The 21,383-nt window shown below is 53.4% G+C and overlaps 7 protein-coding genes across 7 annotated transcripts; 2 read left to right on the top strand and 5 right to left on the bottom strand.

The window, feature by feature from the left end:
• Positions 1-529: 529 nt before the first annotated feature.
• N7482_006534 (class I SAM-dependent methyltransferase) lies at positions 530-1,348 on the top strand (the record flags this gene model as incomplete). Its single annotated transcript, XM_056688659.1, has 1 exon — positions 530-1,348. The coding sequence occupies one exon, from the start codon at positions 530-532 to the stop codon at positions 1,346-1,348; it is 819 nt and encodes a 272-aa protein (XP_056541088.1).
• A 298-nt stretch (positions 1,349-1,646) lies between these two features.
• N7482_006533 (uncharacterized protein) lies at positions 1,647-4,368 on the bottom strand (the record flags this gene model as incomplete). Its single annotated transcript, XM_056688658.1, has 3 exons — positions 1,647-2,220; positions 2,280-3,968; positions 4,052-4,368. The coding sequence occupies 3 exons, from the start codon at positions 4,366-4,368 to the stop codon at positions 1,647-1,649; spliced, it is 2,580 nt and encodes an 859-aa protein (XP_056541087.1).
• Positions 4,369-6,250: 1,882 nt separating this feature from the next.
• Positions 6,251-7,236, bottom strand: N7482_006532 (uncharacterized protein; the record flags this gene model as incomplete). Its single annotated transcript, XM_056688657.1, has 3 exons — positions 6,251-6,870; positions 6,954-7,132; positions 7,205-7,236. The coding sequence occupies 3 exons, from the start codon at positions 7,234-7,236 to the stop codon at positions 6,251-6,253; spliced, it is 831 nt and encodes a 276-aa protein (XP_056541086.1).
• Positions 7,237-8,296: 1,060 nt separating this feature from the next.
• canA (putative cullin binding protein CanA) lies at positions 8,297-11,459 on the bottom strand (the record flags this gene model as incomplete). Its single annotated transcript, XM_056688656.1, has 2 exons — positions 8,297-8,713; positions 8,775-11,459. The coding sequence occupies 2 exons, from the start codon at positions 11,457-11,459 to the stop codon at positions 8,297-8,299; spliced, it is 3,102 nt and encodes a 1,033-aa protein (XP_056541085.1).
• A 192-nt stretch (positions 11,460-11,651) lies between these two features.
• Positions 11,652-12,254, bottom strand: N7482_006530 (ribonuclease P Rpr2/Rpp21/SNM1 subunit; the record flags this gene model as incomplete). The annotated part of the gene is made up of 1 exon (XM_056688655.1): positions 11,652-12,254. One exon carries the CDS (start codon positions 12,252-12,254, stop codon positions 11,652-11,654), a length of 603 nt encoding a protein of 200 aa, XP_056541084.1.
• A 495-nt stretch (positions 12,255-12,749) lies between these two features.
• N7482_006529 (RNA lariat debranching enzyme) lies at positions 12,750-14,802 on the top strand (the record flags this gene model as incomplete). The annotated part of the gene is made up of 3 exons (XM_056688654.1): positions 12,750-12,794; positions 12,900-13,001; positions 13,066-14,802. The coding sequence occupies 3 exons, from the start codon at positions 12,750-12,752 to the stop codon at positions 14,800-14,802; spliced, it is 1,884 nt and encodes a 627-aa protein (XP_056541083.1).
• A 674-nt stretch (positions 14,803-15,476) lies between these two features.
• Positions 15,477-19,028, bottom strand: N7482_006528 (RTP1/Tango6 family protein; the record flags this gene model as incomplete). Its single annotated transcript, XM_056688653.1, has 3 exons — positions 15,477-18,264; positions 18,312-18,884; positions 19,003-19,028. The coding sequence occupies 3 exons, from the start codon at positions 19,026-19,028 to the stop codon at positions 15,477-15,479; spliced, it is 3,387 nt and encodes a 1,128-aa protein (XP_056541082.1).
• Between the last annotated feature and the right edge of the window lie 2,355 nt (positions 19,029-21,383).

Genomic DNA, 21,383 nt, shown 5'->3' with positions numbered 1-21,383 from the left:
AATTAATTCAACAAATATAATAATATAACCATTGAGAGATCACACCAGAAACGAAGATGCAAGAAATTTGACAGTCTCTGGGTGATTTTCTGTGATGATATTCTCTCCGCATGGGACATCCTCCGCTTCAGAATAAGCGTCTCAAATGGGACGGAGGCTTGAGCTTCCCAGACCCCCGACATCGGCCACAACCCCCATCGTAACAAAAGGAACGAGACTCTTCTTATCGGACGTAAAAATCCCCCAGAGTAGGTGGAATGAGATTCCACAAGTATTCCAGAGCCAATAATAACCCCTTTGAAACAGTATGATTCATGCGGTGGGAACTAGCCACTCAGCTTTCACGTCCGATATCGGGGGCCGAACTACATGTCATCCAGAACGTTATCTAAGGTATATAAATCGACAGAATCGCCAATAAAAGTGCAACAAAGACAAATCAAATATTATTCACTCAGCCCAGGTTCAAAACCGCTCCATTTCCATTACCTCCGTTCTATCCATTTTTCTCCAAACATAACCGCACCTCATGGCCGCCAAGACAGAATCAGCAATATACACCCACGGCCACCACGCCTCCGTCGTGCGCTCGCACAGCTGGCGAACAGCTAAGAACTCCATCGGCTTCCTCCTCCCCCATCTGAAGCCTGACATGAAAATCCTTGACATCGGCTGCGGGCCGGGCACAATCACCATCGACGTAGCATCCTACGTGCCGCAAGGTCACATCACGGGCCTGGAGCGAGCGGGCGGAATCCTGAGCCAAGCGCGCGCACTCGCGGAAGAAAAGGGCGTGACGAATATTGATTTTGTCGAGGGCGATGCGAATGCGCTGTCTTATGGGGATGATACTTTTGACGTGGTATTTTGCCACCAGGTCCTGCAGCACGTCGGGGATCCAGTCGGTATGCTCGCGGAAATGAAGCGTGTCACGAAGCCGGGCGGGATAGTTGCGGCGAGGGAGGCGGATTACGGCGTTTTCGTGTGGTATCCTGAGTTGCCGGGCCTTAAGGATTGGCAGGATATGTATGACCGTGTTGCGCGGCGGAATGGTGGCGAGCCGAATGCGGGGCGTGTACTGCATGCTTGGGCTCGGAAGGCTGGCTTTAGTGACGTGCAATGCAGTTGCACGATGTGGTGCTATGCTAGTCCGGGGGACGTCAAGTGGTGGAGCGAATCGTGGGTTGAACGGGCAGTGGCGTCGTCGTTTGCGACCACCGCGATTGAGCATGGGTTGGCGACGAAGGAGGATCTGCAGAAGATCTCGCAGGCTTGGGAGGAATGGGGGCAGGATGAGGATGCGTGGATATCTATTCCAAGTGCGGAAATTGTGTGCACTAAGTCGTAGTAGATTCCAATTACTGTGGAGATAAATGACAACGATCCTGAACAGGATGCCCTGGATTGGTCGATGCAAAGTGGTGTAGGTCACTTGGAGTCATGATTAAAGAATTTCAACGGTCGTCGTCGCTCTAGTATACCAGAATGGGGTGGAGCCCCAGTAAAACACATCATATGCACCCATATCCCTTATTATATATACACCCAATGACTCCAGATCGGTCCCAAAGGAATAGCTATATCATCACGTAGCAACTGCGACCAAGTGGTCTAGCGGAATGCTACCTATAGCCGCCAGAGGGAACTCATGACTCCGGCTTGTATTCATAACGGCGCCAATTCTCTCCGACCCACCACTGGGTAACATGAGCTGCATCAATCACCCATTGCAGGGCCTCTTCGCCGTGCGCCGCGGCAACTTGGTCCAGAAGTGGGGGCAGGCTGAACGACTGAAGGGTGTGCAATTCGTGGGGGTCTTTATCCACATCCGAGAAGCGCCACTCGACATCGGGAACGAGTGGAATGACCAAGCGGTATGGCTTCGGGGCGGACCGAAGCGCAAGCCATGTGGCTCCGGTGTTCATGACGGTGAATTGCCAGTCGAGTTTTCCATCCTTCTCTGGGACAAGGTCTCGGATTATTGATTGGCCTTCATAAAGAGGGAGGAGGTCCTTGATTGCATCCGTAGCCTTCTCGTCCAGAGACCCAGATTCCACGAGGAGGTCCATGATGGTAGGCAGGATTTGCATGGATGTGACACGGCCGTCGATCTTGATTGGGGGAAGCTGCGGGTGTGAGAAGACGAGGGGGACATGGAAGTTGGAAACGTGCGGGTTGTCATAGGGAGTCACACCACCGTCCTCGACCAGAGAGATGCCGCTATGAGTATGTTAGAAAACGAGCGGCTGTAGCAAACACGGGGGAGGGGATCAACTCACTGGTCACCAACCATGACTACCAGGGTCTCATTCGCAACACCAGCTTCCTGAAGAACGTCCATGACCTCTCCAAGCCATCTGTCTGCAACCCCAATAGTGTTCAGGTAGCGGTTCACATTCCCATTGTGGTTAAAAATGCTGTGGTGAATCAACTCCTCATACTTGTCGCCCTTTGGCATTTGCCATGGATGGTGTGTTTGCCCCGTCAGGTGAGTGAGGAAGATGCGCTCATGATGTTTCTCCGCATGATTCAAAGCATTGAGGAAATACGACCGCAGTTCATGCTCGGGATAACCCCAGAAATTGTACTTCTCCGGTGCATCGCCAGGCTTTTTCTTCCAGTCCTTGGTAATCTTCTTGTCGGTAACCTTGTCCTTGAAACCCAAAACAGGGAGCAAGAGGTCCTGGTTGTCGTAGTTATCTGTGATACTCTGCATAAAGGTCGAATGCCAGGGCCAGGTGGTATAATCATCTTTCTTTACCTGGCTGGTGTTGTGTTCGCTAGACAAGGAGTTCAATGCGCTCAGAATATGCGGCATGCACGGCTCGTAGATATGATGCAGGTATTCGCGGTTGAAGTCGACCACCAAGGGTGCGATGCCGCATACACTGGCGAGAATACTCTTGAGAGTGAAGGTGTCGCCAGTGTAGGCGTTCGACGCATACATGCCTCCGTATGGCTCCCATGAATCGTTGCTGTGCTCCCAACCGGCCGGGATGCCCGTCAGTCGCTCGGCATGAACGGTTAGGTTGGCGAGGCGCTGATCCACGTCATCTGGAATGCTGCCACCAAAGGATTCGCGGATCAAATCGCCGAGATGGGACTCCTTGCGAACCGGGAAGACGTCGTGACGGGTACTTTCTAACTTCAGCAGGAAAACGTGCTTGATGTTCACATGGCCATCCATGAGAGCGTCGCGTAATGGCTCCAGAACATCGCGGTCGAGGTTGGAAATCTTCAGCGGGTCATGGGCGGGGTCGTAGTGTAAAGCTGTTCCTTCCATTCCTTCCTCATACCAGTCCCTGAACCCAGCCATCTTCTTCGTTGGCAGCCAGTCGAAACTGGAGGGTGCGGCCAGCGCGGTATGGTTGTAGAGCCAGCTGTAGTCACCGGGCAGGTCCGGCGGGAGATCGACGGAGGAAGTCTTCACTGACTGTGGGGGCTTCTCAAAGGGGGTGATGAGTACGGTCTGCGACAGAAAGGAGTATGCGGTAGCAGTCGGGCGAATGCAACGTAGAAGGAGCAGAAGGGCGATCGCCGCGGCCACGAGCACGCGCCCTGACAGGGACGGCGGAGGGTGCGATGAGGGTTTCTGGGATGCGGCCACGGGTTCCTGCCAGCCCATCATGGCCTCTGATTCCGCATGCTCCTCATCCCAGTCCGTGTTGGCAACTTGCCCATAGTCCTTGTCGGAGGTGCGGTTCCGCTTCCAGCACATGAGGACTGGGGCAACGGTCGCTTTCCAAACCCGAACAACTGCGCGGACCCCATTGTACAGGTAAGGCGACGAGATCCATGCAGCAGCACTGAACAGCACCTCCACGATCACAATGCCGGTTAATCCGGTCAGCAAAGTCTTAATCGAGGCCGCGTCGCGATGGAAATAATGCGCTTGTCGCCAATGTAATTCGGCGCCCGTCTGCGTATAGAACGAGATGTTGGCGGCGGCAAGAATGGAGATCATCAGACTAAAAGAAAGGGTGGACGAGAGCCAGGGTTAGCCACTCACGATCCATGCTCCTTTGTTGATCGCTTCTAGAGCTTCTCGTACCTGGTCATGATGACCACCAGCGCGGAGATGACATTGATCCATCGCCGGTGGAACGTTTGGCAGAGGGTCTGCGCAATGAGAATACATGCGATATCCTGGACAAAGAAGGTTGGGCCCCAGAGGAGAAATTGGCCGGGCGAGAGAGAGTTCCGGTGGGAGTAGATGTGGAGGATTTTGGCGCTGATCACGCCAATGAACAGGAGCGAGAACCAGTACTTGCGCGAGGCAGGCCAGTAGACGTCGAACCAGAGACTTGGAGATAGAAGAATACGGACAAAGCCCTTCCAGCGCTGGCGGACGTCGAGCGTCATCTTCATAGTAAGCGGATGCTCCACGGGGGGAGTTCTTTTCATGCAGCAACCACACGCAAACCCTCCATTCCACCTCGGGTCAAACAGGCGAGACCGTCCAAACACAGGGGGTTCGGAAGAAAAACCGGAGGAGAGGCAAGTGTCAGGAGGGAATTCAAGGAATGAAAGACGAGAAAATCAGCGGACACGAGCCCCGGAGGGCGAAGTAGCTGGCTGGGTCTGACAAGGAAAGGTGAAAGTTACCCGTACGGAGGAGGGAACAGCCTCGCGAACAAGCTACTGTAATAAGCTAAGACAAAGACTAATAGTTATCATTCCAGACAGTGGAAGAAGGACTTGACCTCCATCACAGATGGCGTTATTTGACGAGTCTATTTTTCAATGGTTCGAGAGGTTCATGAATCCCCTCATTGGAGGGGATGGGCACAAGCGCTTTTACTCCTTTGGGCGCGAGCTCGCGTGTCGGCAGTCGAACACTTTTCTGCTGAGACTTTACTGTACACCGTCCACTGTTTATTCCGTACGGAGTACCGAGTACGGTTGACACTGTTACGCTGTTACGGCCAGTGTCCCCGTATACTGTAAACATCGACTTCCCCATTGGCAGGACCTTGAATCGACATCCACCTTCCTCTCGTATGAGAGAGGTTTCTGAGCCAATAAGGTCGGAACCTCCGGGAGGGTCCAAACTCTCCCTTTCCACCAACGAAACCGTCAGCACGACATGCCAATCAGATCCATCCACCCCGCCTGACCTCGGGACCCTGCATCGCAGACGAAGCTAAGGGAGTGGGGTGCGCGGGAGGAGGGTCCTCGCCGCCATAGGGCGTCAAATGATTCCGATACCATGGCGGAACGGCCGTTCGGCCTCCCGTCAGGACGCCTGTCCTCTTGTTCTGTCCGGCCAAAGGGTGTTAGTAGTCAACACGCCTCCCGTCTCAGGCCGGGAACCTGCAGACCCGCCCCTATCCGCATCGCTGGGGTGGATGTGTGGGTGGCCGTATACGGCACCAGTCAGATCGTTTCATCCATCTCACCGGTGGAAAAGAGGCTCTGATTCCGAGGCTAAGAGCTAGGGCTGGATGATCGCCCTGAAACTAATCGAGTCAGCAAGCACACGCCGACCATCTGATTGCCTCGCGCCGATTCCCCTCGGGAACGCAGTCGTGTCGACAATGCTGTGCACATCTGCGCCGAAAGGCTTCTCAGTGGGTCTCCACCAGGCTCTTGGGGGGAAGTCTTTGGGGGTCTGATGGGTGGAATGGCCCTCGCACGCCTCCCAGCAGCCACCCCCAATGGCACACATACAGTCAGTTAGGGCTGTATCGTCGCGCCGTGTCGCCATGTTGTCCCAGTCGCGATCGGCACCAGCAGTGAATCACGGCGTAGTGAGCTCGCTAGGCCGCGTCGCAATTGCCCACTGTCAAGGTCCTAGAACCTACATCGCCGCGGCGCCCAATCAATTCTTCCAACTGCATCTTGTCGTGTTGGCTGGAGCAGGGTTACCGGGGAATTCCCCTGGAAAGTCTCTATAGTGTAGCAGTCATACCGACAATAAATGAGTACAGTAAGACGGCTGCGGAAGCGGCATTGAGAGCACGAAAGATATATATAAATTCCGACAATTTGCTTGTTTTAATTCTCTTTCTTGGGACTATCGACAGGATATAGGTATATACATATTCCTTGTATCTAATTTGTTTGCGATTGATATCCACTCCACTTGACGGCTTGTCAGCTCTTGATTCGGGATTCAATTCCAAACAGCACAATTCAGTACGCTTAACTTCTTCAGCCCTCCATTCGACCCCAGAATGAGATTGCATCATGATGACTCGCTTTGGTAAGTATACAATCTTGCCATCGACAAACACGACCAAACAATCAGTTACTGGTTCAGTGTCAGCACACCCGGCCTGTAAGGTAGGAGATTGTAGTCGGCGCTGATGCTCGGGTCTCGTCCATGATACAAGAACTGCAGATTGCACGGATCGATCGTCATGGTTTGATCAGGGTTGCTGCGAACCAGATCGCCATGACTAATATCATGCGTCCAGGTGGCGCCACTGTTGGCCTTTCCAGCGAAGGGCTGGCTCTCGGTTGCTGCCTGTGCGGTCCACGCACCATCCAGACTGTCGGCCGTGAATGAGCGGAAATACCGCCCGTTCGAGCCAATTGCCTCGACGATCATGAGATACTTGCTTTGATTCTGAACTGTGTACACCTGGACTGCTTCAAATAGGCGGGCGGAAGTGTCACTCAGGATGATTTCGGATTCGGCGCCGAAGTCGCCTGGGAAATCATCTATGGACATGCTGGCTCGATAGATCTTGCCATTGTCCCCAGCGAAGAACAGGTACATGTGTGTATCATCGCCGATGACGGTCTGATCCATCACGCCCGTATCAGAGTCGGAAATAGTTCCCGAGAAAAGCGCATACTCCGGTGACCATCCATTGGCAGCGGTGGGATCGCTTGAGGTTCGATAAGAAAACCGGTCGATCCCCACTGGTAGGCTAGGACGCAGATGTCCTTCGGTTCAAAGTAAAACAGTGTGGGCGCAACAGCTGCCTTGGTCATTGTGTTCTGACTCGCCGAGGCCATGTCCGACCAGTCTGAGAAGAGGCCAAAGTTCATCCAGCCATACGTCCCGGACATATCGGCGACAGAGCCATATACGAGATGCTGGCCGTTGTAGACCACATTGGTGAAATCCTTAAGCGATGCCCATCCCGACTTGGGTTCTGCTAGCGCCCCAGTTGATGTCCAACTGTATGTTGACGGTAGATCTCAGTCTGCCACAATGCCACATGCTAAAGCAATTGAGACCACAACATATGACCTTAAGTCGCTGGTGCTCATTGGAGATCTCATTGTGATGCGTGCTTTTGGAAATTGCAAGAAGAAGAGAAAGAGAGAATCCTGAATAAATGGGTATAGCGAGGGGAAAGCGAAAGAGGCAGTCAATCGGCATTACATATATATGCTACGGAGAACGAACTTTGGCCATTAATTGACCGAAGAACCTAAAGAGACATCCGGGTAGCCTTCATGCGCGCCTCACCCTCATGCTTCCATTAACCGGGAAATTGGAGCATGTACCGATTCTATCTGCGGTGTTAGTAGCAACATGAACCCTGTTTTGCGACAGCATTGCGGAGAAACAGCCATTCTGCAGAGGGTTACGTTCAACCCATCAGGGTTTTGCCAATCTGGATGTGGCCGCCAAGTCAACCTCCGTGTCCATCTCTGCCTTTCAGAAATTAGCGCATCATAATGCAGAGCTAGTTCTGGGGATTACCTCCTGATCCCGAGTAAGTATACCGGATAAAATAATCACAACACGTGTGGTATAACCTGGACGGTAAAGTTGTTGGGTTGGTGTGGATTCTATAGAACTCACTATATTCTGCCGCTGGCTGATTCTCTCCGAAACATATCAGTATGTTATTGTAGTCTATCTAATGACTGCGCTATATCCGACATGATAGCTGTTTTGCTTGAAATATTCTCAAACCGCCAAAAAACTCAGATACTAGAACCATTTGTGGGGTCGAGTGAATAGGGTGTCATTGTCTTTTGTCTCCCAGCCACAGTATTCTCGTGTAAAAGCGGACTTCAATCGCACAAACGTGGAATGTGTCAGAGAAATAGGTAACCTTAATATGAATGCGAGGAGGAGAAAGGGCAGTCCATTAAGCTCTTCTGCATCTTAAGTGATTATGTGCTATTTCAGGGCAAAAGTGCTGGACATGAACGAGTTTTCTTGGAAGAATCTCCATTTAAAAATAAAGTAGTAAGCCAGTGAGACCGACTTGCTTGGGAATTTTACGTTACGTGATTTCGTGAGCATGACTCTTAGCGGCTGTGGTCAAAAGCGGCTGTAGCTAGCTCAGATAGCAGATGCAGTACCTAGAAACATCTAGGGAACGGGTCAGAACTCCGAATCCAGAGTCTGCCACTGCGACGCAAAGGTCTTCCGAACCCACTCCATGTACCCCTTCCACTTGTGCAACTCGCCCGAGGCCTCTGCACCAGGAAATGCCTGACTCAGCTCTTTTGTGATCTTCAAGATACCCAGGGACGCCTCCTGCGCCTTCTCGAGCTCCTGCTTGACAGCGTTCTCTTTGGGCTTGAAGGACAGCACGGCTGTGTAGCGCTCTGATAGCGCGTCGAGCCGGCGCTCGGTGTCCTCCGGCGCAATAATAATGAGCTTGGAGGTCATCAGGTTGCTGATGGCGCGGATGTCTTGTTCATCTTCCACGCCCGCGATTACGCGGTCGAAAATCTCGGAGATGTGGCTGCGGGCGAAGGTTGTATCGAGAGAGGCGTAGAGAGTCTCGTAGGCGCTCTGGAAAACATGTTAGAATGTCCTTGGGATGATAGAGATAGAGTATGAGAGGACAGCGTACCTTGCGCAGGTCTAGTCCATCGTCAACCTTGTGCTTGAACGGACCCATTTGCACCTCGCGGATCAGCTCAGGCTTGATCTGGGTGTCGCCGAAGACGGCGGGGAGTAGTTCGCCCAGGTGTGGAAGGAGCAGGTTCATCTTGTTGTGGATGGCGGAGTTGAGGGTGGTCAATGCAAGACGATGGTTGCCCAAGTCGCTGTCGCTGAGCATGTTGGTGAGCAGAGGCACCATCAACGGGCGCAAGACATCGTTGTATCCATCGCTGGGGTCAGCGAGTGTGTAGCGGAAGGCCGAGATGACCACGCCACGGATCACTGGGTCGGAGCTGGCCAGATACGACTGGAAGTGGGGGATGTAGTTCACAGGGTCGATTAGAGCCAGGCGGCCAACACACTCGGCGCCAACGGCGCGGTTGTCTTCCTCCTCGGAGACGATGAGAAGTGCCTGCCACAGTTTGAGGGCAGACGGGGCAAGGTCAGGACGGACGACCTCAGAATGCTGAAGCAATTCTCGCACTGAATGCAGTAGCAAATAGCTTTGCGAATTAGATTTTTCGAGACCATTGAGAAGTATGGGGAGATAGGCCTTGACGTTTCCCGCCGCCGCATTTCCGAGAGCAGTAGCTGCAGCCAGGCGTACATGATCCGAGCCCGAGCCGAAGTGTGCAATGAAAATGTCGGGGGTCAGCGAGCACTGGGCACCCATGCGCAATCCAATCTCGCCTAGAATTGCAAGCGCAAGGCACTTACGGCTGTCATCCTTGGCGGTTCTCAACTCATTAGAGAAGTCATCCATAGTGACGTCGAGGTTGGATCCACCGTGCACCAAAAGGGTACCGATAGCCCGGCCAACAACCGAAGAGTCACCAGTGATGCCAACATTCAGCAAGAGGCTCTGCATCAACTGAGCACCTGCGCCTTCGTCGCCGATTACTTTTACCAGGAGGAGCAGAGCCTTCAAGACGGTACCGACGAGTGGTTGTTTGACGATAGAGCAAATTGAGGAGATCAACGCCTCGTTGACAAGCGACTTCGAGTTGCCAGGGACAAGCTTGGCCATGATAATCAGGGTTGGTGTGAGAAGATGGAAATCGGGCGCAGACAATAGAGGAAGGAGAGCATTCTCCAGAGTGACGATGGTGTCGGTGTTTAGCTGTGACCTGGTGCTCGAGTTCATGGCCACGCTGCGAAGCGCCTCCAAACACGATCCTCGCAAGGCACGGTCCGACTTCCTAAGATTGGATCCGAGCTCGAGGGTGACATCGTTGACCCAACCCGCACTGACATCCTCTGGCCGGGCGGCCAGAACCACGACATCGTCGATGGCGCGCACAGCAGCCAGACGAGTCGTCTCGTTCCTGACACGGTCGACTAAAATTGAGAGGCCCTTGACCCTCCGATCCGCAGAAAGGTACTCGGTGCCCTTTTCGCCCGACGTCCGGGCTAAGATCACACCGAAGACATGGATCGCTCGCTGGCGGACTTCCAAGTCGGCACTGGTGTCAGTAATGCGGGCGAGAATGACTTCGTAGAGCTTGTCCAGCTGTTTTGCAACCTCGGGGGTATTCGCAGATGCACGAGGCGGGGTCAGTGCCTTCACAATCTGCTCCACGGCCCCCAGAGCCTCGCTGCTGACCTTGTAGTTGCGCTCGTTGACAGCCCCAATAACTCCCGGGACCAGCGCAATGAGGAAGGGGAGAAGCGCATCGGACAGGTGGGTCTCCGCGATGGCGGAAATGAGGCCTAATGTCTCAATCTGCAGAGAGCCGGCGCTGACGGCGGCGCCGGAATGGGCGGCAGAGCTGCCGGCAAGGGAGGAGGTATTGAGGGCGTCCGCAATAAGGTATTCGATCTGCTGGAGATGATCGGCCAGTCCGCCGTAGCGAACGAGCGAAAGGCTTTTCAGAAGCACAATGGCGGCCTGCCGTAGGGGCATGGAGGCTAGCTTCCATGCTTTCACCAAACTCTGTACAATCAAGGGCACGGAACGGGCCAGGTCGGCCTGGGGACCCGATTTCGGAGAGGATGGGATGACGGGCGAGTCGATGGCAGAGGAGGTACCGGCACTGGGTTCAAAGTCGACCATGCTGGCGTCACTGTCCTGGCGTCTTCGCTTGCGGGAGTTCTTTGACCCACCGACGGTCTCCAGGAAGCCGTTCGAGGTGATCACTACCGAGCCCTCACTGGTCTTGCGCACCAAGGCCGTCAGGGTCGAAACGACTTCCAGCTTCACACTCTCTTCCCGCTCGCGGCCGATGCGGGATATCAAGGCGGAGGCGATCTGCTGGTAGAGAGTGGCATCGTCCAGGGCGCGACCGCGGCCGTAGGTCGAGATGAGGGTATAGAGCAGCTTGGCCGCACACCGACGGACCTTCCAGCTCATATCATCAATATCACTGTATCCCCCTTCCTCTTCAAAGTCCTCAAACTCATCGTCGTCCTGGTCGGCGGTGGCATCGTCCTCACTGCCATCGTCCTGGGTCCCGCCCATTTCCTCATCGTCTTCCATTTCAGCGACATTGGGATCGTATTTCAGGAATCGAAGGGCGGCTCGGCTGGTGTTGGTGAGGTATGGCTGCATCTGCTGGTTGCACGAACTAACCAAGGCTTCGAGCGTGACCAGCGCCGTCTCGCGGAGCTCGTCCGCCTGCGGGTCATGCTCTTCCGCGTCGGAATAAACCGACATGGTGGTGGAATCTAGAGCTAGAGGATCACCAATGCAGAGGTGAAGCTGGTTGAGCAGGTGGGGAAGGTGGTCGATCCAGCAGAGAAGCTGAGGGAATAAGGGAAGCTGCGAGCTGCCACCCCGCGCGAGTTCCCCGACGCCGGAAAAATAAGTGGGACCGGTCCGACCACGCAGAGCCGCGTGGGGGAGTTTTCAGTGCAAAAAGTCGAGCAGGTCCAGGGAGGGTTGGATGTTCTTTTTGGAGGCGAGCAGGGCTTGCAGGCCACCTTGCTTTCGGGCCTTGGCTCGTTTCTTGCTGTTCGCGTTATCAGCTGTTTTAGCCGGCTCGGTGTTGGCAGGCACGGCTTGCGGAGTTGAAGACTCAGCCGGAGAGGAGGTCGAAGGGATAGAACTGGGTGTGGCGGGGGAAGTAGAAGCAGTAGCTAGAAGGGTACGAGAAGACAGCTTGGACGAAACCTTCGGGGCTGTTCCTTTGCGTGGATTGATCGCGCGTTGGTTACATCGCAAACACTTGTAGACCGTCGCACCCCCAATCGACCTCGCGCCCAACTTAGAAGCAACCCGCGTCTTGGCCCTGGGCTTTACCTGAGTAACTCTGGTGCCTTGAGGCTGTCTAAGACTACCACATCCTCCACAGTGATGTTTCTGCTGACGCGAGTTGAGCGGCCTCAGCTCGTCATGCAAGATCCGCGTGTGCGCCGAGAACAGATGCGCGGCCGTGGATGGACTCCGCGCTGCCAGCAAAGCGGCTGCCTCGCTAAGGAATCGCAGTTGGGGGGCCTCTAGCGGTGCCATTTTCACTTTGAGGAAGCCAGTTGAGAGTAAGTCACGGCGGGAGTCAACAATAGAAAGAAGAGGAAATATCAGGATGAGTGCACCGGCAAGTGGTGTGAGGGTAGACTACAGTTATTCCGTTAAGTTTTAAAGTTGGGAGGTGCGGCGTGGCCAGTTGGCGGCAGTTGTGGGCGCCAGCGCTGCTCCCGCAAAATGCGCCTTCCGCAGATTGCAAGTTCAGAACTTCCAGTCGTGCCTTCCCCACGGCTGGCTTCCTCCAGCAACTCCTCTAATTCCTTTCACTCCCCTTCGCGCCGATTGTGTCATTCTTCTTCACCCCAACCTCATCTTCCTCCTCTGCCTCCTCCCCTTGTCTTTGCTGCTTCCTCCAAACATCTCCATTCGTGTTTCTCGTACCCACCAACCTCGGGCTGCCCGTGTACCTCGCAGGTCCAACGTCCCACTCTCAAACATACATGCAAAGTCATACATCGCTCACCTCATCATCCTCTCATCATGCTGTCTGAGATGGACGGCATCCGCGTTGCCCTTGTCGGCTGTGTAAGTTTTCCTGACTCGCCACTCATCGTGACCAATTGCCCCCACGAGAAAAGAATAAAAATCAAAATCCAAAAACACTGATAGTGATACTGACTGGACCTGCAGGGCCATGGTGGCCTCGATGAAATCTACCAGAGCCTCAAGACGCAAGCGGAGGCCAAAGGCTGGGAGACCATCGATCTGGTGGTGATTGGCGGAGATTTCCAAGTTTGTTTCATCCTACTTCGTCCTTTTGAGCAGTGCAAAGAGGAGTCGAACTGACTGATACCAGGCTCTGCGTAATGCAAATGATGCCGCCTGCATCTCGGTGCCGTCCAAGTGGAAGAAGATGGGTGACTTCCACAAGTACTACGCGGGCCAGAGCATCGCCCCGTACTTGACCATCTTCTGTGGTGGCAATCATGAAGCTAGCAACTTCATGTACGAACTTTATTACGGTGGCTGGGTGGCCCACAACATTTACTACCTAGGTGCTGCCAACCTCGTCCGCTTCGGCCCTCTGCGCATCTCTGCCATGTCTGGCATTTGGAAGGGCTATGACTACCGCAAGCCTCACTACGAACGTCTGCCCTACAACGCAGATGACCTGCACAGCATCTACCATATTCGCGAGCTGGATGTGCGCAAGCTGCTGCAGATCCGTACTCAGGTGGACATTGGTCTGTCCCACGACTGGCCCCGCGGCATTGAGTACTTCGGTGACTACAAAGAACTGTTCAGGAAAAAGCGCGGGTTCAAGGAGGACTCAGAGCATGGCCGCCTGGGCAATGTGGCTGCTAGGGATGTCTTGGACCGTCTGCGCCCTCCATATTGGTTCTCCGCCCACTTGCACGTCAAATTTCCTGCGGCTATGCCTCACGATGGGGCCAGCCTCCGGAAGATCGAATTTCCAGCTGACCAGCCCCCTGTCTGGGGAGTCGAGGCTCAGGCACCCGTAGCCTCGTCCAGTGTTGTTTCTCCCGTCAGTGCTCCCTTGAAAACCAAGGCTCGTTCACCCGCTCCTGCTAACATTCGCTCTCCCTTCAAGGCCGAGCCTCAGCCTGAGAGTGTCGGCTCCACCACGGACTCTATTTTCGATAGTCACGGTGGCCCGTCGATGGCTAGTAACCAGGTTCGCGAAGCCTCTGGTCTAGATCATGAACGTCGAAACGCTTGGATGCAGATGGCCGGTGGTGCCGCGCAGGCATTCGAACATCAGACCCGCGTTGATCACCAGCAGGCCTTCCTGGCCATGATCCAGGAGATGAAGAAGGGCAACTCCGAGACCAAGGCAGAGGCGCCCGCCCCGAATGATGCCCCCAAGAATGATGACGAGATTGACTTGGATTCTGGGAGTGAGTCCGATAAATCTGGCTCTGGCAACCCTTCGCCCGTCAAAGCTGCGAAGCTCATCATTCCCATTTCCACGGATGGCTCGGACGATGCTGGGCCCACGCCGGAGGAGCCTCTGGTCGATCGAGCCGTCGCTGAGGGCATGCGCAGCAAGCTGCCCTCCAGCTTCTCACGGCCCGCGGCTCCTGCCAACGTGCACGAAAACAGCAGCAACAACAACAGCCGGCCCAGGAAGCCTGTCCCTGCCGCTATTTCCAACAAGCTGACCCGGTTTCTGGCCTTGGACAAACCTCACAATCGCGACGACTTCCTTCACCTGACGAACATCAGGCCGTTCAAGACTGGGGTTGGCGAAGAATCTCCAACGTCCAAGAGCCTCTTGCGCCTGCAGTACGACAAAGAGTGGCTGGCAATCACCCGAGTTTTCGCTAACGACCTGGCCCTGGGTGACGTCGCTGCCGATGTCCCAGCCGACCAGGGCGAGGATTTCTACCTGTCCCGCATCATGGAGGAGGAGAAATGGGTCGAGGAGCACCTCGTGCAGCAAGACCTGATGAACATTCCCTATAACTTCCAGCACAGCGCACCCAAGTTCGACCCTGAGGTCTCGATAACCACCCCCAGCAGCCTCAGGAGTACACCAACAGTCAGACCGCCGAATTCTGTCAGCTTCTGAATATCCAGAACAAGTTTGACCTCTCTGACGATGAACGCTGGGCCCGTATAAGTAATGGCCCTCGTCCTCCGGCTGGTAATAGTGAGGGCCGTCGTCCTCGCCGCGGTGGCGGTGATCAACGTCGCCATCGTGGTGGTGCCCGCCGTGGCTTTGGCCGCGGTGCTAACCGTACCTAAGCACGCATTCACAATTACTACGACAATCATCCTAACTCAACCCAATTGTGAAAACGGAGTCAAGGGCTCGGCGGCCACGGTGATATCGGTTGTTCTTCTTCTTTTCCTTATCTTTTCCTCCGCAAGGCGTTCCCGTTAAACGTTATGAATTCCCAGTTCGAACTGAATGTTTCCAAAGGATGGACGGTTTGACTCTCCCATGTTTTCATTGACCCCATCTGTGATCGAATCTGTACCCTTTGAGGCTGTTGTGGAGACCGTCGCGGACGCAGATGAGTTCATGGTTTTATTGCATCATGGGACATATGTATCTAGAATTTATCTGTCTGGTCCTAAATTTGCTAGTTATGAAAGACACAAATGTAACTTCAAAATTTTCCACGGGGAACAGGATCCGTAAGGAGGACCGTCTTGGCCGAGTGCCGCGGGAGTTGCTACAAAATCGGACACTCGAATGCTGGTAGACAGTATATATACGCATACTTGAAGATGTCAAATCTACTCAATCTCCTCAATCCGGCCCCTTGCCGAACCACTTGCAGCCAAAGGATCAACACTGAGCCCAGCAATCCGATCCCCAAGCTCCAGTCTTGGCTCATGCTCCCCCTGGGCCCCAATCCCCCACATCAGAGACTTCTCCAGCCAAGCCTCCAAACTCTCAATCAGTGCCCGCAAATGTCCCCGCACAATCCCATCCGTCTCCACGCTCTCGACGAAGCCAAGCGTGCGTAACATAGACGGTATATTGCCCACCGTCGATGGACTCCGCACATAAGCATCCCGAAGACCAGCCATGGCCCCGTCCTCGGTGAGAGAGAATCCAAACCCAATGTCCCGCCCGTTCCGCGCTTCCCGCGCCGTGTCAAGTGCCTTCAGAATGTCAAGTATGAGAACTACACTGGCGCGCCGCAGGATTGCGCTTTCTCGGGCCGGTTCCAGGGTAAGTGTGGCGAGGGCTAGGTCCACGGCTGACGCGATGATAGTAGGACCGAGACCGATGATATTGGTTTGTACTGCCGATGCGAGGATGGAAAGGGCCGAGGCGCGGACGCGAAGGTCATCCGGCTCTGCGTCAGTGGATGCGCCGGTGGCCCAGGCGGCGATGATATTTGCTGCGTGGACGTTTTGTTCTGGCGTTTCGAACTCGGAGTCGGAGTCGTGGAGGTCCTCAAGTTTTGGTGCAGGTGGGCCGGGGTGTGACATGGCGGATTCCTTCTGCTTCCGCTCTTCACGCTGTTTGCGTCTTCTTTCTTTTTCTTGGTTTTGTTGGCGGGTCTTCTGGGTCTGTGGTTTGCGGCCGCGGCGTCCGGCGACGGCAATGATATTTTCGCCGAATACCTTGGCTGTTTCACCGGCCAGTGCCTCGCCCAGGTCTTGAACAGTGCGTAGTAGTGATTCACCAATCTTGAGACGCTGGTCGAGGGTTCGTTGTTCGCTCTTGTCAGCATAGCTGTCAACAAGCGTCTTGACAACTGTGCGTGGATGGCGTGAGGCAAGAGTGCCGATGAGTTTGATTGCATTGAGATAGATGAACTCGTCGTTCGCGGTCGACTCGGAAACATCGGTGATGATTGATAGGAGTAGGGTCAAGGTTGAGGGGATGTCGAGCACGGGGGACGAGTTCAGAATTAGCTTTGATAGGAGGGAGAATCCCTCCGCTTGGATTGGTGGCATCTCTGAGTTCAGATTCACCAACGCTTGACGGTGTGTTTCGAGGTCCGTGATGTGGGGAGGAGTTGGCTTGGTATCGTCGTGCTCCGGGGATGTTAGTTGAATCTCGAGCAGCATAGATGATGTGGTTGCGGGTTTTGATAGTGCGCTTGGGAGGAATGGGATGAGCTGATCGAGACGATCTTTGATGAATTCGAGAAGCGGCTTCGTCTCGTGGGATATGGAGAATTCTGGAGATGCAAGAACCGTAGACAATAAGCTGAATGCAGTTGATAGCGACTCGGAGGTATCTTGATCAGGTGCGTCGCCCTGATTTTGGGTGTCCTCGGGCACAATATTGGCAAGGGTTGATAATGAAACTTTGCCGGGCATGTGACTTCCTTTTGTTGATGCTTTCCTGTTAAGCGCATGCAGCTCACCATCAATGACGTGCTTAATGAGTTCCAGGACTCGTAACGGACGCCGTGACAAGATGTCCTTGAAATTGTCAAGCAGCTTCTCGGCCACCTTCGCGCTAACGAGCTTCTGTATAATGTTCTCGGAGTCACCAATACTTGGTGACTTGGCCGAGGTGCCAGTCTTCACAGAGTCATGGGATTGTACGAGCCAGGACTCACTCACATAGAGAAAGATATCACCGGTTCGCTCCTCGGTACTAGGGTCGGAGCCTAACAAGCTGACGAAAAGGTCGACTCGGCTTTGCAGAGAATCAATCAGTTTAATAACATTAGACTGATTCCCCTCTTGTGCTGTCCGCCTTGTCAATGCAGCTCGCCCGTGCGTATCTGTGGTGTATGTCCAAGTCGATCCCCCATCCCAGAGCAGATTGTCGACAAGTTTTTTTAACGGTTGGATGCCGACAGATATGCTGAAGTATGTCTGCAAAAGAGCCATTATGTTTTCGTGAAAGGCTTCCAGCTGCTGTTCTTGGGAGTAGCAAGCCAAGCCCCAGAGCGGAAGAAGGATGGGGTACACGATCCTTTTCACAAGTCCAGGATTGGGATGCTGCAGCGCCAGGCTTCTGAGCCTGTTTAGCGCCAGTTCCACTGTATCTCCATTAACGACGATATCTAACGGCGACCCCCTTCCAGGTTTGAGGTGGATGAATCCTCCACCCTCGGAAGGGTGTGATAACCAGCGCTTTGAAACGCTATCAAGCTCTCCAGTCAGCGCCGCGAAGCTTGGCTCGATAAATATCGAGTGTCCAATAGTTCCCGGTGCGCCGTAGGCGCGTTTTCCCAGAATGCCATTTCCAATGGCATAAGATGCAGTTTTCCTCAGCTCCGGGTCATCTCCATCAAGTAGTTCCAGCAGTTGTGGAGCGATGGCGTTGAAGTATGATGAAGGCTCAATGTCCTGTGGGACTGACGAAAGCAACTTCGAAATCTGCATAATGGCCTGCACAGTAAAATGAGGACCGTTCGATGGCTCGCTTTGAGCTTCCCGACCGAGGGATGGGGCGATTTGCGACGCGATGAACATGATAGTTTGCAGCACACCGCCAGGGCGGAGCGGTATACGAGCCATCTGGCCTGACACAGTTGTTTTAAACCATACTGAAATGTCTGCCTGAAGGAATGCAGAGAGTGTGGGCAGTAGAACCGAGCTTGCAGTGCTATTACTCGTTAGTGCTGACAAGTTTTGTTAGGTGTTGGAACGTACTCATCAATAATCTTGCTGAATCCTTCTTTATAGTTTATCCTGTCATCAGCAGGAACAAAATTTGGATTGAACGCAAGATCTGCTGCGCCACTGATGATGTCGCTCAAAATGCGACCTCGTATGATAGACTGGATGCTAGGTCTAACATCCAATGTGATGCTGAGAAGCACCCTCATGATGCGATCTAGAAGAACCTCATCATGTGGTGTACTACTAGCAGGCACCAAAGTCTGCTTTGCAATAACTCCAGCTGGCAACACCGAAATCACTCTCTGTTGCAAAGGAATTCCAACCCCAGATGAAAGCGACGGGTAGATGCCTTCTAGAGAGATCAGGTCCAGCAACGCATGAAGCATCCGACGACGTTTGGCATCTTCGAGGTCTGCATTCTCGACCTCAAGTTGAGGTTGCCGTGACGGTTCTTCATGCTCTATCGGCGTGACAAAGGCAGCGTGGATTGCACTCAGAATATCCAATGCCTTGCCGACAACAGCCGTTCTTGCATTCCCAGCACTGGTTGATGGGGCTTCCAGAGAATGGTTCAAGATTTCCACGAGTGATTGCCCCTGGCGTCTTTGGATTTCATCTTCATCACAGTCAGCTTCGTAACGAGATATACGGGAAGTGTGGGATGTGCATGCCTCTATTAAGCACTGGGTTCAAAAACTCGCTGGCTGCATCGAACGCATACCGGAGCTGTTCGGGGTCGCTCATCATGGATGGGAAAGTTGTAGACCTATATCATTGTAGATTGATAATAGAAAAATATCTGCTCTGATATACCAGAAGTAATTGTAAATGTCGCCTGGAAGAGGCAGAAAGGGCCTTGTCTTGGCAGCGGCCATCAATGTGATTATGTAATAAAACAATCATCAACGGGAATTTCAACGCTTAGGTAAGACGCGTCAGTCCCGTGACCACCCGTCGCGCAGCGCTGTTGTCAGACATACCACGCCCTTTCCCAGTGTGTTTCTCCCCCTTTGACAACGGTTTTTGCCTCATGCAATCCCTTCAGCTCTATTGTCACATACAATCGCGATGGCCATGTTTAATCAATCAATCATTTGAATCGATCTTGTTCGGAAATGGCCTCCGTCGGCCCGAAGCTTTGTTCACGCGCGTCCATGTTCTTATATCGCGTCCTGTTATGAGTGTGGAGCCACCAAATCTCTCGCCTCTCCGAGGCACCCTTGCACAGCGATTCCCTCCTGGTGTCAGCTGCTCCGGCGGTTGGATCCTAACCCTAAAGCTACTCCAGTCGGATATCTTTACGATAGCAGTTTCACGGAAAACGCATGGCGAACACCACGACTAGTCGAATTGGTCTATGATGGACCAAGGGTGCGAAAGTTGTTCGATGTCCAGAGCCTTCACCGGTACAAAAGACGGTCTACTATGCAGGGTCCCTACGGGCTATGCGTCGGTTCTCCTATGCTGGATCTTCATGCTGGTCAAAATCGGATGGTCGCCCTATGCGTTCAACGACAGGAATCCTCAGCAGAAAAAGTGGGTGGAGTACGTCGGGCACCTCAGCATGGAGGTTGTCTTTGGGGGCATCAAAGACAGTGCGACAGACTTAGTTTAATCGCGACGTTCACTTTTCGAATATCCTAGGGCATCACCTGGGTTGGTTCAGAGCTACGGCGCCTAGAACACAGCAGATGCATGCCATTACACACAGCCATATCTTCAACAATCAGAAGGATCCACTCGCCGGAATCAACTTTTTCTCCCTGTTACTGCCCAGGCAGTTCTCACAGTTAAAGCTGCTGCGAGGTCGTTCTGTATTGCCTGTGGTTATGGTTCCTTGATGTCAATCAAGGTTTCTGGACTATTGTCACGTTCCGGCCGGCAATGTTTCTCTCCCATCCAGCATGGTGTTTTTCGATCTTGTTCGCCTGCATTTAAATTCGACTCTGTTTGCATCAGACTGTCTGCCATCCCGCACGTACTCCCACAATGGAGATACCTGGGTATCTTGCCCCTCTTTTCACCTCTGAGTCCTGTCGGATGGCTTTAAGCCAGCTAGGCACCTCGTATCCTGGTACCCGCCAATTGATGCGACTTCACTCGAAGATCCTGACCGTCCGTGTTAGCCATCTCTTTGCAATGCAGTTTGCAAATCGATTGATGGGCGCTGACTACCCCAACGATGACTTTCCTCATTGTTCCTTCCTCCGGGGAGAAGGAAGCGGTTTTTCCTGGATGTTCTTTGTCCGCTTCATCTAATGCCCTCCTGTCATACCCTCGGCATGATTGGGAGAGGAATCAAAAACTTGTCCCAGAGGATACTGTGCTACACATGAGAGACTGGTTCCACATTCTTGACAAGCCGCTAATGAGATACTGGCGCTTTTGAGCAGATCTGAGGAGACGAGGGGTCTTCAAGGCTGATTGGATTAATTGTATTGCCACGGCCCGAGTCCGACTTGTTCGTACAGTGTGCCGGGATGTTGCATATTGCAAACTGTGTTGATCCGTATTTGTCCAAGTTCTACTTGTTCTTTAAGACCTTGTCATGTTCTCAAGAGCTGTTCACCTTCTCAAACGACCGCAGTCGTTCTGGTTGGAATTCGCGGGCTTCTCATTCCTCGACCTCTATCTTCTGTGGCTTCATCTTCAGATTAGCCTGGAGTGTGTGGTTCTGTCGGTTCGAGCATGTGGTGCATTGCGGAACGTCGATGTGGGACCTCTCTCGAGTGAGGATCAAAGCTTCGGCTTGTCCATATTGCGTTCTGTTGCCATGTACTTTCGGCTGAGCCTCGCAGTCTGGGTTTTGCTGGGATGGGTTCGCAAGAATCGGGCGAGAATCACTTGTATTTCCGGCTGCCAAGGAACTTCTGATGTGTCTTTGAGATATTGGCTTCTCTGGGGATGTGGGAAAGGAGCAGAATGCGAGAACGGGGCCAACGCGGGTGGACCACAGCTTCCTCTGCTTCGGCGGGGGGAGCAACTTTTTTTTTTATAAGTCCACCCTCCCTAGAATAACTTTATTCTGTCTAGTCGCGGCTAACTATCATTGCAGGTAATTGAGCCAATGCTTTTGGGCAACAAAATTCAGCCTCCACAACT

The sequence above is a fragment of the Penicillium canariense genome (genome assembly GCF_028826845.1).
Source record: "Penicillium canariense strain IBT 26290 chromosome Unknown utg000004l_segment0_segment0, whole genome shotgun sequence".
In the NCBI taxonomy this organism is placed as follows: domain Eukaryota; kingdom Fungi; phylum Ascomycota; class Eurotiomycetes; order Eurotiales; family Aspergillaceae; genus Penicillium; species Penicillium canariense.
The sequence above is the reverse complement of the archived record's forward strand: the minus strand, read 5'-3'. Positions and strand labels throughout refer to the sequence as shown.